The sequence below is a fragment of the Trachurus japonicus genome, chromosome 14, assembly GCF_045865225.1.
Source record: "Trachurus japonicus isolate A0001 chromosome 14, Traja_1.0".
Lineage (NCBI taxonomy): Eukaryota > Metazoa > Chordata > Actinopteri > Carangiformes > Carangidae > Trachurus > Trachurus japonicus.
Genome location: NC_140920.1, coordinates 25,973,959 through 25,988,365, shown reverse-complemented (window position 1 = coordinate 25,988,365; position 14,407 = coordinate 25,973,959). Strand labels below are relative to the sequence as shown.

The 14,407-nt window shown below is 41.7% G+C and overlaps 1 protein-coding gene across 3 annotated transcripts in view; it reads right to left on the bottom strand.

Annotated features, from left to right (window-relative positions):
• Window positions 1-726: 726 nt before the first annotated feature.
• The window catches only part of LOC146974888 (replication protein A 70 kDa DNA-binding subunit-like), a 36,065-nt gene continuing 22,384 nt past the window's right edge, over window positions 727-14,407 (bottom strand). For 2 of the 3 annotated variants that reach the window (XM_085798619.1, XM_085798621.1), the window contains 5 exons: window positions 13,520-13,649; window positions 6,492-6,668; window positions 6,168-6,275; window positions 5,902-5,988; window positions 1,113-1,432 (listed from right to left, as the gene is read on the bottom strand). In XM_085798619.1, the coding sequence (XP_085654745.1) occupies window positions 1,331-1,432; window positions 5,902-5,988; window positions 6,168-6,275; window positions 6,492-6,668; window positions 13,520-13,649 (604 nt within the window). In that variant the 3' untranslated portion in view covers window positions 1,113-1,330. Of the gene's footprint in view, window positions 981-1,112; window positions 1,433-5,901; window positions 5,989-6,167; window positions 6,276-6,491; window positions 6,669-13,519; window positions 13,650-14,407 lie in introns of those variants that run through there. The other variant, XM_085798620.1, reaches the window with a different exon arrangement.

The window sequence follows — 14,407 nt, the reverse complement described above, 5'->3', positions numbered from 1 at the left end:
GATTGAAGTCCATTTATGTCTCTCACTTTGGGTTTAAAACGGCATCTTCATTAATAAATGTTTGATCACTTCTTTAAATCATATCATCATTAAATAAAAATAAAAAAAAAGAAACATATAGACACTACAGCCTCTACACATCCCAAACAGAGAGATAATGGAAAAACCTGAGGGAAAGGTGACACTGGGATGAAAAGATCAGTGTGTGCGTGTTTAATCTCCCAAACCTCTGCACACAGCATGGCAGACAGCAGGCAGGAGATGGTACTGATGGTGCTCAGTGTGAGCGGAGCGGGCGGCTCGCTGCCAACATAAATCAGTGTCATGCCCTTGAGCCACACCTTAGTAGAGGCACACCACTGAAGCACTGTCCTTGCTTTCCAGTGTCTGAATGTGCACTCACAGCAGCACTCTGAAACATTGATAGAGACATTTAATTTGAAAGTGGTTCAATGTAGAACAACTGTTAAGCTACCAGCAGTAAAATGTGTCTGAGTCTACATGTGTTGAATGAAAGGTGCAACATGAGGCTGTGGAGGTGAACAGGAGTCGACAGATAAAAAACAACAGTAACGGAAGTATTTTAATTACTTTTGTGTGATGTGTAAATTATATTTGATTGTGACTTGGCTTTCTCTGCTTTTTTAATCAATGCATCTTCAGGTTGTTAAAGCCCTGTAAAACCCTCTAAGCACCAGTGATAAAGACACACACTGCTTTTGTATCAACATCCTTTTAATCATTCTTTTCTTCTTGGATGTTTTCGAGCAGAACAAAATTAAGACCTTTAAGAACATTAACACTATAAATACAGTTTAAGAAATAAAACAATAAAACAAGAAAACCCAAACACATGCAAATAACACATACAAACTTTTTCCACACTTTCATTTCTAAAATGAAACAATGAAAATTCAATGGCTCTGACTCATCTCCATTTCACTCAGCAAACAGAGCATCAAGAACACACCGGAGATCACCTAAAAGAAAAGAGGGGTAAAGTATGGTGATGTATACAGGAGACATACGGTAAATGTAAGTCAGCATAAAACACACTAATGTACAATGACAAACCTCTTTTTAAATGTCATTAAATTAAACGAAAAAGTCACATCCACCCTTTTCACAGCTGTTCTGCTGAACTGAACTGAACAACTAAATATCAGTCTTTTGTTTGGCTGCCACTTCATTCTGATGATTCACCAGCCGCCCCCCTGCTGCCTCTGACAGATACGCTGTTATCTCGCTGGCGGAAAAAGTCAAACTGGTCAGAGACCAGTGAAAGACATGTTTAATTACCACGCAGCCATTTGGACGACTGGGATCGTGTTCATCTGGCCAGTTTCCGGATTTCACTGAGGAGTCTCCTGCTGTATTCCCTGTGGTCGACGGGCTGCACCTCCATCACGGTTACCTTAACTCGACTTTCGTCCTGAGGAGGAAGGGACACCACAGTCTTAGATTTGAGTGCAGCAACATCTGATCAAAGTGGATAAAGCTAATTACTACTTCTATAAGGATTTAACCCCAGTTTTATCATAACTAAACTCTGAGATCAGTGCTCTCAAATATTTTTATACCAAACAAACTCTTAGGTCAAACTCCACAAAGAAGCAATGTCTTGTTTTGTTTTTCAATTGTACCATGGATAAGAAAGCCAGAGCACAAAGATAACACAACACAGGCTTTACAACTATAGACGCAACAACTGTAGAAATATTATATTGGTAGCAAGCTATACCCAAAGTGAGAAGTATAAACACACACATACAGACACACTTCCTAGAAGAAGCTGACAGCTGTGCTATCTTGTAGATTTCAAGGTCACGGAGTCCCAGGATGCCGTTCTATGGCACATGACCGTGACCTTTGAATGTTTGCTGCTTTTGACACGTCATGTTTAATATTGGATGTATGGACGCATAGATCCACAACACAATGTGTCTAGTCATGGCTGTCACTGGTGGAGAGCCATAGAAATTTAAAATAAAGAAACAACATTGACACTGATCATCAAATAAATGTTGTCAAATGGAGGAACACGTTCCCCTGGTAGTAAGTCGTCATTCAACAGATCTATCCATCCTGGCTGGATTACTGACAAGCTAACCCTGACCCACCCAGTCTGTCTTGATACTATCCAGCACCGACTCCCTGTAGCATCCGGTCTGCCCTAAAGAAGCATCACTGCTCAGACGACGTGTTAAAACCTCTTGTCTTGTTGATAGAACAGGGGATGAATGCAATGTTGCAATAGCAAACAAACAGCTCCTTGGACATATTACAGCCAAAAACTAATTTTCATTACAACCACACTTACTCAAAGTGGCAGACAATTCATTAACCAATTAGCAATTTAGCCAGTAAAAAGAGCATTTGCTTTCCCATTATCTCATATGTGATTTAACGCCTCTGCTTGTATTTTCAATTTGCATCAACCTGAGGATGGCAGGAAAACTGGACTATGTGTGTGGTTGTCATGGCTGCACTTAACAAAAGGTCGCAAGTTGTTAAAAACAAATTATTTTCCAAAGGAGAGCGTTAACTCTATAATGTGGTGGACTAATAATCCACACCACATCACATCAGGAGAAAACAATCACTCCGGGGCCAAACACTCACTCCTGCTGTCTCACTTGGCTGAGGTGAGGTTCCTCACGGATGAATTTAACAACACAACCTCTGGGTGTTGGCACATTGACTGAACATGTGCACTGATGACACAATAAAAAAGATGCACAATCAAATTTGAGGAAATAAAAGATTCCTGCAGAGAAGTTTGGTCTGTGTCCATTATGAAAAATGTACAATTGATGCAACTTGATTAGTCTTGTACAGCTCTGACATTTCATTACATTGTTCTATCTTTATGACAACTCTTTGGTAGACGCCAGATGCTTTTGTCTTGTGTCACACTTGTGTGATCTCTGGGAGAGAACGGGCTGAGGTGGAGAGATGTAGAGATGCAGTCAATCACAGACTCTCTCTCTGTTTCCTGCTCAGCTTTCTGATCCAGAAACTTTGAAATAAAAACAGTAAACTTTGACTAACAACTGAAAATGAAGATGTGTCTGTTCACAGCTAATCATCTCTACTTCCTTTCTACTAAATCGTTCCTGTTAAGAATAAAGAAACACAAATTAATTAAAAAGCACAAGAAACCTGACATCCTTAGAAAGTGTTTGACATCTCTGCCTGTTCATAAAAGGTGTGATTGATGGGTTTTTTTCCACAATAAAAGTCTAGTCAGCTATTATTGACTAAACTTTTATAGGGAATTAAGCAACTGATATTTGTATGAAGAAGTTCGGGTACATATTTGACGAGTTGTTGATATCTGAAGTGATGATCCAGATCTTGTCTCATAGGTTCACCCTTCCCCTTGACGGCTGTTTCTCCTTGACATTTTAGACAGTAGAGTTTTCAAGCTGCTGGTGCTTTGATAACTTTTTATAGCCTCCTCTGCTTTGTCGCCATCAATTAGCCTCATTTTCAGACCCTCAGTCGGCTGCTTAGAGGAGCCTGTGGTAGCTGAGTGTCACCACTAAGAGTCAGACAATTAATCAGCTATGGAAACGTCATCTGCCGACAACTCTAGACCTTCCTCATAACACCTGATGAGTTAATGAAGCTCTGAGTGTTTCAGACGCAGGAGGCTGCCCACACTGTTGTACGTGCCACATGTGTTTGACTATTTTATGTCTTTTTGCTGCAGGGGATGCATTTACCTCTTTGAAATCAAATCTAATCAAAATCAACAAAATATGTAATTTGCCTGTGGGTGCCCCGACATTTGCATACGACTGCATTGTTGACCTTTTAGCTGTAGAAGTGGGCCGGTGTAATATACATCCCTAAATGCCCTTTATTATACTTCATTAGAAGTGTTTAATGCAAAGCCAACGCTTACCTGATGTCATCAGTTTAAATTATTAGTATTTATTTACATTCAGACTTTTTAAACAGTCTGAGTTATATACTCCCTTCTGAGACCTGGACAGTTCAAGTACGTATGTGTGTATGTTTCAGATATTATTAATACAACAAAACAGTAACAACATAGTCTTTGTTTTGACCACTGTGGCAATGTTTGTCATCTAACAAAATCATAAACAGATTTTTTCCATTCAGCCTAACATCAGCCAAAAATATGGTCCTGATTTTTTTTTTAAATATCTCCAGATAATAAGAGTGAATTTGCAAATGTGACACAAAGGCAGCAAAGCTTTGTTGAAAAAGAACAGATTAAAAATATTTTCATCTCCTAAATTGTTTTTCTCTTTGATTGTCCTCAGGAATCACTCAAACTCCTACAACCTGTCTGCTTGAACCAGTTGAACTCTCAGTAGAACTCTCAGGTGTGTGTATGTAATCAGGAGGTAACACTGTCGACATGTTTACCGTTTCCATTTTCACGTTTCTGCCAGGTGGAGCCTCCGGACTGATGATGATGATCAGACTGCCTGTCTCACGCTGTCTGTGGACGCCCGTGGTCCTCGGAGGACGATTTACAGAGAACACGCTCCCAAATATTTGTTTTCTCTGACACCATGACTTCTTCCTCTAATGCAACCCCTGCAGACAAACTGTTTGTTGAGCTCCGCCGCTGCTAAGACCAGAATAAAAGAAGAATCATCTGTGTGTCGTTTGCTCTGTATTTAAAGAATGCAGCCTCCAGCATCTGTCAGTGGGGCTTCAGTCTGTTCCTCATTAGCTGGTCAGTAGTGGTGACAGTCAATTTAGCTTCAATGTGGATGCTCCTCTCCCCTTCAATGTTTATCACCACATGTAAAATTAGACTGCAGCTAGAGGAAATGTGAATTCTTCGTTGAAAATGTCCAACGTTTATTCTCTGGACTGTGGAGATGTGTCTCGTGAACTCTGCGTAACATTCCTCGTAGGTTTTCCCGCGGTCAGGACACAGACCGTTCAGAGCTCGTCCGACATCTCAATCTTCCCCCCTCAGACTCTTGGTATGTGCCCTCTGCAGCAAATTAGTCTCTGAATAATTAAGTTAATTAGGCTTAGACAGACAATAGCTAAATGCTAATTAGTGCCTAATTAAGAGAAATGAATCCGCAGCTGTATTTGTTTTCTGTTATCCAAAGTGCACTGGCTACATAACAGCTCCCTCGTCACTGTGCTGCTAATTGAAATGATTTTGGATTCATGTTGTGTGACTGACAGGGTGTTGTGATTATATAGCATTTTACGCATCTTGTTTTGTGGCTTTACGGCTCAGGGGCCGAAGTTCAGGTGAAGATAATCACCAACGATGAGTCTGGTTGATACAAGCTGATGGATGGAACGGAGCTAATTAACGCCACACTGCATCTAACACACTTCAGCACCACAGGATGCTTAACATTAACACTGAACGTTCGCTCTTACACAGTGGTATTTTGCCCGCAACCAGTTCGTCCTACAAGCACTTGATACTAATCAAAACAGTAAATCTGTAAACACACATCTCACTTTGTCAACAGAAAACCTGTGAGTGCTCTTTGGTGCTGACGAAAACAGGATCCTGTGTAGTTGATGAATATTAAATGCTGCAATTTCCAGGTTCAATTTCATATCTGAAGAATGCTAAGTGTCATATGAAGTAAACAGTTTTAACAGGGGCACAGAGCTTAGAGCTCCAAACTGCAGCTGGTTATGAAACTGAGCCTAAATAGGACCATTTACCGCCAGCAGTTGTTCAGAGCTGCAATAAAGCAGCTGTTTGCAGCAGATATGAACCGGTCAATCGGGGTTGAGTGCTCCTGCAAGGCGCACATCATCGAAAAGATTCTCACAATGATGAGCACCACTTTATTACGCCATTATATTCTTGCTCTTTTAATCGTGGGAGACTAAACTGCATTGAGTCCAACTGTACAGCCCTTTAGAGCTACTTACGTTGTACGTCTCCAGCTTGACTCTGTTTTTAAAGATGTATGTTGAGAAGTTGGTTCTTTGGAAGACTTGGTTAAACGCACCCTCGTCCTTCAGAAGAAACACACACACACAGGTTTGGGGTTAGTGGTTGGTGGTTATCAGGTCTGTTGACGTTAGACCTCCTGGAAAAAAATGTAAAAGCTATTTTCTTGTCACATGTGAACAAAGTAGCTTCAGCAGAACGTTGTGTAGGAGTGCATGTGCTTGTGTGCGTGCATGAGTCTCACTGTCTCTCTCAGCTCTCCCAGGCTTTCTGCACTGTGACCCAACAGGGCCTCAGCTGTCTCCTGGAAGCACGTCACCCACTGGTTGTCCCCGTAGTCTGCCAAGTTGGCCTGAGAGTCAGACAGACATGAGCCGATGATGATGAAGGGGCGAGCGATTATTTATGTGAGTTAGAGTGTGTGCATGTACAGGAGATACAAGATTTCTCTTCAGTCAGCAGCAGTGTGTGTGTGTGTGTGTGTGTGTGTGTGTTTGTGTGTGTGTGTGTGTGTGTGTGTGTGTCAAACGGGCATGAACAATGTGCACTGCATACACTTTGCACTTACATTAAGTATAAGTCTGTATTTGAAGTTGGGGAACTCTCGGTCACACTTTTCGCAGCGGTACAGTCCGTTCTGTTGGTCTATGACCTTCTTGTAGCAGTCTGGGGATGGACAGGCCTGGTACAGACAATTCTCCCTCCGAGTGTACACCACCGTCGCCACACAGCTGAAATATTCTGCCTGAACACAGAGAAGAAGAAAAAAAGAGAGGAAGAAATCTAATTATGGGGGACGGAGCTGCATGATCAATAAAAACCACCTAATCACATCAAACTGCTGCAATTTCAACGTCTAAGAGGCTGGAGTTAATCTGCAGGTGCTGCCCCACTACACAATATTGTACTGAGGAGAAATATAACGATATTAATAATAACTTTATTTCTATAGCACTTATCGAAATTCAAATTACAGAGTTGGGGAGCACGGACAGAAAATGCCCCGTCACCTTATATAGAAAACCTGGAAACCAAGTTACATACAGGCAAATCTTCCAAAACAAATGAAGCTTAAGCACTATCATTTAATTGCAGAAAATGTTTGTGTTGCATTTTGTATATTTTATGTGACACTTGGTGATCATCCAGTTTCCTTGTTTGACAGGAGGCTCGCTCACACAAATGTGTTGGTGGCTGCATGTGGAGCTGGCAGATGTTGCAAACACCAAGATGATTGCAGCTGTCTTTGTTACCGCCTGATAGTCGTTTGTTTTTGGGAGTCTTAAGTAAAACTGTGTAAGCAAGACATTTTCAGTCACACATTCAACGAGGCAAAATTAAATTCTACAGAAATCCAAGCTTACAATCACTGTATAGACATGAAAAAGCTCCTTCTACAAGGCTCTCTCCAAATATATACACCAACAGGTAATTATGGACTTCTTAGCTTTAGAAGTCTTATTAGTAATATAATATTTATGAAGACAGTTGCGCTTTACTGTTGACAAAAATATGTTTCATATTGAGTGTATGTGGCAAAGTTTTAAAACTTGTTCTCCCATTAAAAACAAATAAAGATTCAGTTGGTCCTGGTTGAGTTCCCATCTTTATCTCATTATTTTGAGTTTAAATGTTACAAAAAGAAATCACGCCCCTGCTGAAGAAGTGGATCCTCTGTACTTCAGTACATTACCAGGAGATAAGAGGTGTGATTTTTTACAGTTTTAAAAAAGCACATTTTTGTGTGCCAGGAGAGAATGTCTGAACATTGCGAATGCTGTCGCTACACTTTTCAAAAGCAGGTATCTTAAAAAGATGTACAATGAGAACGTCGGAAAGAGACACCTTTTCAAAGTGTTTGTTATGTAGGAGGTTGCATCTTGGTAGATGAACAAGACACCAGGTGGCTCAGACCATAAGAACAAAATGAGTTAAAATCACATTCACAATAATTCAAACTGTTGGCTGTTGAGGTACGACTGCTCTCCTAAAACCTGTTGGTCAGGTGGGATAAAAACATCAGAGAAAGACTGTTGATTACTTAAAGAGCACGGTCTGAGTCTGATCAATCCCAGTTTGACAACTAGCGGTCAGCTGAGTGTGTTGTCAACCACATGAGGGGACTCCTGGCATCTATTGTGACCACTGTTCCAGGCCATGTTCAATAATTAATGACCACCATGAAGTCTCTGGTGAATGCTACCGTGAACAAGGTAATGCTGTTGTCAGTCCAGGAGGCGTGCATGAATGGCTTCATGACAGACCCATTAAACAAGTCTTTCATAGATAGTTGAGTGTTTTTGTTGGTGTGAGTAGTCGGACGCGGGACATTACCTGCATTAGATCCTGATCAGTGTGCTCCCAGCTGGGGTGCAACTGGGAGTAGCAGCAGACTAGCAGGGATACGTGTTGCTGTGTAACACCGGAGCTGCAGGTCGGTGTGGGAATACAGTGGTTGAAAAAAACAGTGTGCTAAAGAACAAAAACAAACCCCTGAAAATATTCTACATGAAGAGAATATTTAAATGAATATTACATGTTTCAAAACATAATTTCTCTCTTGGCCTGGTGCTCAGCAGCTCATGCTCCTGGCTGTCTCTCCTGACCGGGAGCGCTGATCAGAATCTACCGCAGGTAATGTACTGACTGTTCACCACTAACTAACAACCCCACATCAAAAACCTGAACTATCCCTTTAAGTCAAACACAGCAACATTACAAACACTGACTCATCAAACCTCTGGGTGAATGTTTTTGAATAGATTCTCTGTTCTCATCCCGGATGATACAGTACGTGCATTATTTTCTTGTGTTATCATTATTGGTACCTTAAATCATAACTTTGCGGCATAAAGCAGAAACTGGAGCCCGTCAAACTGAAGAGAGTAAAGAAAAAACATGCAACAGAGTAGGAGAGGAGCCAAAGTGCTCCTTCTAGTGGAGGAAGGACACCCCTTTAAATTTTTTAGAAAATGAGTGGGGAAACATAAAATAAAATAAAAAAAACTCAGATCAAACTTGGAGTCATACGTAAGATGGTTGCCAACGAGTGGGTCCAGCTGGTAGATGCACGCTGTTTACACATCTCTATTTGACTTCCAAACAATCTTGGAACAGTTTGAAAAGAGAGCAGAGGGAGTTTGAGAATTCTATGCATAATAGATGCGAGATGAGACGAAGCTCTCTCTCCCTCTCGAATACATAAATTGTGCTAATGCACACGTACGCGCACACATACACACGACTAACATACAAGGTTATATGCAAAGAGCCCAACTTACACATTTGCAATACAGATACAATGAGCTAAACTTCTCTCAGTTATGAATTTAAATTAAAGTGTACACAGTCAAACAGAATCAAATTAAAATGCGACGATGTGTTGTGGTAATTTAAACAGATATTAGCACCCTAGGCTGCAGAACTCGCACTGGTAAAATCAACAGCTAAAAAGGAAAGAAACGCACACTCTGGGGGGAAAGGGGCTATTCTCTCATCCTGTGGAGAAGCACAGCGTTTGATTTCCATAAATATAAATACAAAGAATGCACACGGCAGATGAACTGTGTCTCATCTGGCACATACGTGTGCACGCCTTCATTCGAACACACACATACTGTAGGGGTAGAAACAGACGCAAGCAACAAACCGATAAATACGATATGCACGCGCGTGTAAGAAAGCAGAGAGAAATCCTGTTTCCTAGCTGCACCAGAGGGTATTCCATCTACCAGGAGAGCAGGCCTTAAACAAGATGTTGGAAATGCAGCCAGAAATTAAAATGAAATGCTTTAAAATGCATCCTAAACAACAACTACAAGCTAGAGCTGGGCCAGACTCAATACTAATGTTGGCCTAAATGAGTCTATCAAAGGCTCTCTTTAGGATACGGGCCAAAATCGCACACGCGCAGGCCCGCACGCACGCTGAGCATTTCGTTCTACAACCCACACTTTGTGTAAAGTGCTCGGTGAGAGTGCTGAATGTGAAAAGGCCACAGTGTTCTCTGCCTCCCTTGTGAGATGGTTGACGCTGTCCTGTGTCCCCATGACCTCCACAGATACTGTCAGTCAGACTTAGAGCTCTCTCTGACACTTTCTTCCCGCCAGCGAACACTGACTCACAGCCTCATAATCTGTCCACCCATCCATCTACCCAGTACCCAAGCTCCCCTCCAAAACACTTACTAAGAAGGTTTATTAATTAGGGGGCATTTCTCCCGTAAGCAAACCCAACTCCCCCTCCCGTCCTCTCCCTCTCTCCATCTACACACCCCACTCCCCATGTATCCGCCCGCGTGCCTGCCTCATCACATTTCGCAGACTTGTGCAGATTAGAGCGCTGCAAGGCTGGAGAGGTGGGAAGGCGATGGGTGGGGAAGGTGGTGGGAGGGTGGACATGGCAGGAAGAAAAGAACAGGATGCTTTTTCTTCAGGGGGGCATGTTGGAGGGGCTCGTGGTGTTGGCAGATGCTGCAGAGAACCTGAAGAGGGAGGTCAGCGGGATCTGGACCACAGTACCTCCATCACAACAAGCTCACTCTAAATAAATCCCCCTGTATTTGCCATCATGTCTCCTCGTCTCCTTCTGGTTTCTCTCTCTCTCTCTCTCTCTCCTCTGCCTCTGTATTCCAGTGTGTACACAGAAGCCTTGGGGCAAAGTCTTAACCTTAAGCATACTGTGGAGAACCTAGAAGAGCAGCATGACTAACGCCGCACACAAAAACAGATACACAAAAACGCTCGGGCACACAAACACGGGAATGCGCGCCCAGACTTACCTAAAGATTTAAACACACACACATTCTGAAAATAGTTTTCATTCTTATCACAGCAAATCCCTGTGTCACCTTCTGGCACCTAAATGCAATTAAAATTTGTATGTGGAAGGGCAACCAAGTGAAAATCTACTTCACATTATTGACGTGTCTGCACATGCCAACTTTAATGCTCGTCCCAAAACCCCAACACCGACAGACAGACACACTGCTACACTAATTAGAAATGGCTTGTACACTTGTTTCCTCACAGTCTCACACATACATGCAGGCAAACAGGTAGAATGTCAAATTAGATTCCTTCAAACTGTAAAGCAGTGACTGGGATTTCATTATTACAGACAACGTCCTCAAAGGTGTTCAATTACAGAGAGGGTTTGAGGGTAAAAGAGGACAAAGAGGAAAAAAAAGAAGGTAGAGAATACAGAAAAATTGAGAGGAAGAGTATGAGTTTGAATCATTTACACATTCTCACCTTTCAATTTCTTTCTCCACATCTGCCAGTTAAACATTCACATGTTTCCTTTTCTTAACATCGTCACTTCTCTCTTAGTCACCACTTTTCACTCCTTTCTTTTTTTCTTTTTACCCCGTTTCTGTCTGTGGCCTTGTTTCCTTCCATCCTTCAACGCAGCTTTGTGACAAGTGACAAGAAGTTTGTGTGACTCAGTCTGGCTTTTCTAGCCCCTCTCACTTTCCCCATGCTCCGAGTCCGTGCTGCTTCCCTTCTGGTAATGTTATGCCCTATAGGCTTCCTCCACCTCCAACTAATTAGAATTTTTTATTAGAAACGACACTGATGTTGGAGCTGCTCGTGAGTGGCTTCTAATTAAACGTGAGGAAGGAGGGAGACTAGTTGAAGATAAACCTAATTAGATAGAAAGTTTATGAGAGGCGCACACCCACTTATGTGCACTCTACTTTTAGCTGAAAGCATGATAATTGTGTGCAATGACACTTCTTGAAACGGCACAGTTCAATTTGAGAGTTCTCACATGCTCTTCTGAAGGCAGACTAATGCTAATATGTGAACGCCACTATCTCCCTCCCACAGCTAAAACAAGGGAACCATGACTCTAATCCATCAAGTCAAAGCAAGGTGCGGCCTACGGCTGCTCTATTTACAATGAATGGAAGACTGACTGTGGGTTTGTGTTTGACTAAGCGCTCACATCCACACGACTGTGAAGCAGTCTGTTTTAAACATCACTTACCTCATGTCTGCTCACAGGAAATGATCTTTGATAGTTGATAGAGTTAAGAGGCTTTCAGTGTGAATAAAAAGGAAAATCACCATTATTAACCTATTATATCTCTCCTGTGTGTAGTTACAAGAAATTTTTTTTTTTTAAAACATATCACATGTGAAATTTCTGAAAATGTATTTTGACAATAGAGATAACTGAGCTGAAAGCAGCTGTGGTTTACGCTGTATCAGTAGGTAGATGAAACAAGAGCCAGTGCGATGGGGTACAAGGGACTCCAGACGTCAAAGACCGTCAACATGACGGATCTGTCCTGGTGTGACTGTGAAACTTTGGTGCAAAACAGTGCAGCTCCAAGCCTTTGATTCTGAGGGAGTGACACCAAAACCTGGTGTTTACCATGCACGTCGAACAACATTAGAAGATTTTCTGCGATCTAACTCGCGTGTACTGTAGCGATGCTGATGTTACGTCATCTTTAGGGGTTTCTTTCATTCCTCTTCAAACAGTAGCCAGCTGTCTGGCTGAGAAGACTTTACTGACTCGCACATCAATCTGCTCACAGCCAAACTTTTCATGAAGAAAAAAAAAAGAAGCGTCTCAGAGCTTCAACTAAAACTGCAACACGAATAACAAGATTTCATTTTTGCTGTTATACACCTGGAGGCTTCATTTTATTTCATCTATTCAATACCCCCTCTTCTCTGAGACTCAAATCCAAGAGGATGGATCAATATGAAGCCCACAAACCAAACCTGAAATTACACAGCCCAATAAAAACAAGTAAAATGATTAGTGCCACAGTTGCTTGTAGTTCTCATAATGCTTCTTACATCCTGGCCCTTTGTTGTGGACTGGACTGAATAATCCAAGTGTCTGATTCATTCTACAGTCAAAGCCAGGGAAACAGGGATACTATATAGATGCAACACATTCAGTGAAATGAAGACATGGCTTGAGATTTCCACCAGTTAATTGGTCTTTAGGTTTGGAGGCTAAGTAAATGGTCCACTCACGCTTCATCAATAAAGTATGGGTCTCATGAATAAAAATGAAGTCTGACTTATGGACACATTTTGCTACAGTATCACTGTAAAGACAAATCTATTAGTTGATTATTCTGAAATTAGCCTACACTACTAAGATACTTTCAAGTTAAAATTCCAAACTCTGCTTTCCACTCGTTGAGGAAATATTATTGGTTTTTTTGGCTCTAATATCATGGTGACGTGACCATTTTTGGGCAGCTGGTCAGACAAAATCAGAAGGCGACACTTTTGGCTTGGGGAAATTATTTCCTGACAGTTTATAGTCTGACTCATTAATGAACTGGGTGAATAATTACCAGGACCCTACAAAAACCTATTTTATGGTGTGGATTTTTCTTTAAAGGGCGATTAATTCATGTTACAAATAACACCCTGATTTCCTTACTTACCTCCAATTGTGTGTAACCATGACAGTAGTGTCGGTTTCATCTGCCTTGGCTGTCAGATTTGGGTGAACCAACTCTTTAAAGCGTCACTATGGAATGTAAGTGCCTTTAATAATGAGCTCTTTCCTGCAGCTGGGTTTCCTGCTGTGTGGATGCATGTAAGCGTGTGTGTACTGCACCTTCTCTCCGTGTCCCATGTGGCCATCCTTAACATCGCTCAGTGTTTTCCAGTTCGCCTTTGCTCCGCTGCCCATTGACCTTGTCTCCGTCATGGATTGGCTGGCGACCATGTGGCCTGTCTGGTCATACCTGGACATCGAAACACAGAACAAATGTTCTGAATAAAGTTGGGAGCAAACATGGTTGTAATGTCCTTCCGGTGAAATATGATGCATGTTATTTAGAGGGTTAGGACATGAGGGAGAACAAAGTAGGAGAGTTTGTTGATTAAAGTGGGGAATATAAAGAGTAGGTGAGACCTGAGAGCATGTCCACTGGTCCATGATGCTGAGGTGACCATATTACTGATAATACACCATTAATATCAGACCTATGAAAACATGCCCAGGATGGAGCCTATCCTTTAACGAAAAGGAGATTGTGAAACCAAGCATGTGTGTTTACATGTATATGGTACATTAAAGCTGGGGCTGTACTGCACACTACAATGTATTTGCTTCAATCTAAAGACACTATCTTCAGCCATGACTTCCATTTCATCCATAATCCCTGATTGAACTGCATCTGTGTCCTGCCATCTGTGTTATCTGACAAACAGCTGTTAATTATAGACAAATAAATTCACATATACAGTTTCTTCACTGAGGAACAAAGAGGAATAAAAACTCTGTGCTCTTGTCTGCCCCCTCCATCTATTCATTTATCTACCTTTTTAATATTCCCTTTAAAATCTTAATGCATCAGTGTGACTCCTGCTCTGTATTCGAGTCGAGCAGAACAATCTAATCAAAGCATCATCCAAATTCATCAGTTTCCTTCAATTATGCAAGCCAGCCTAGTCAAAACGATCCCGCAAAGCAGCACAACGCCACAGGAACTCCAGTCAG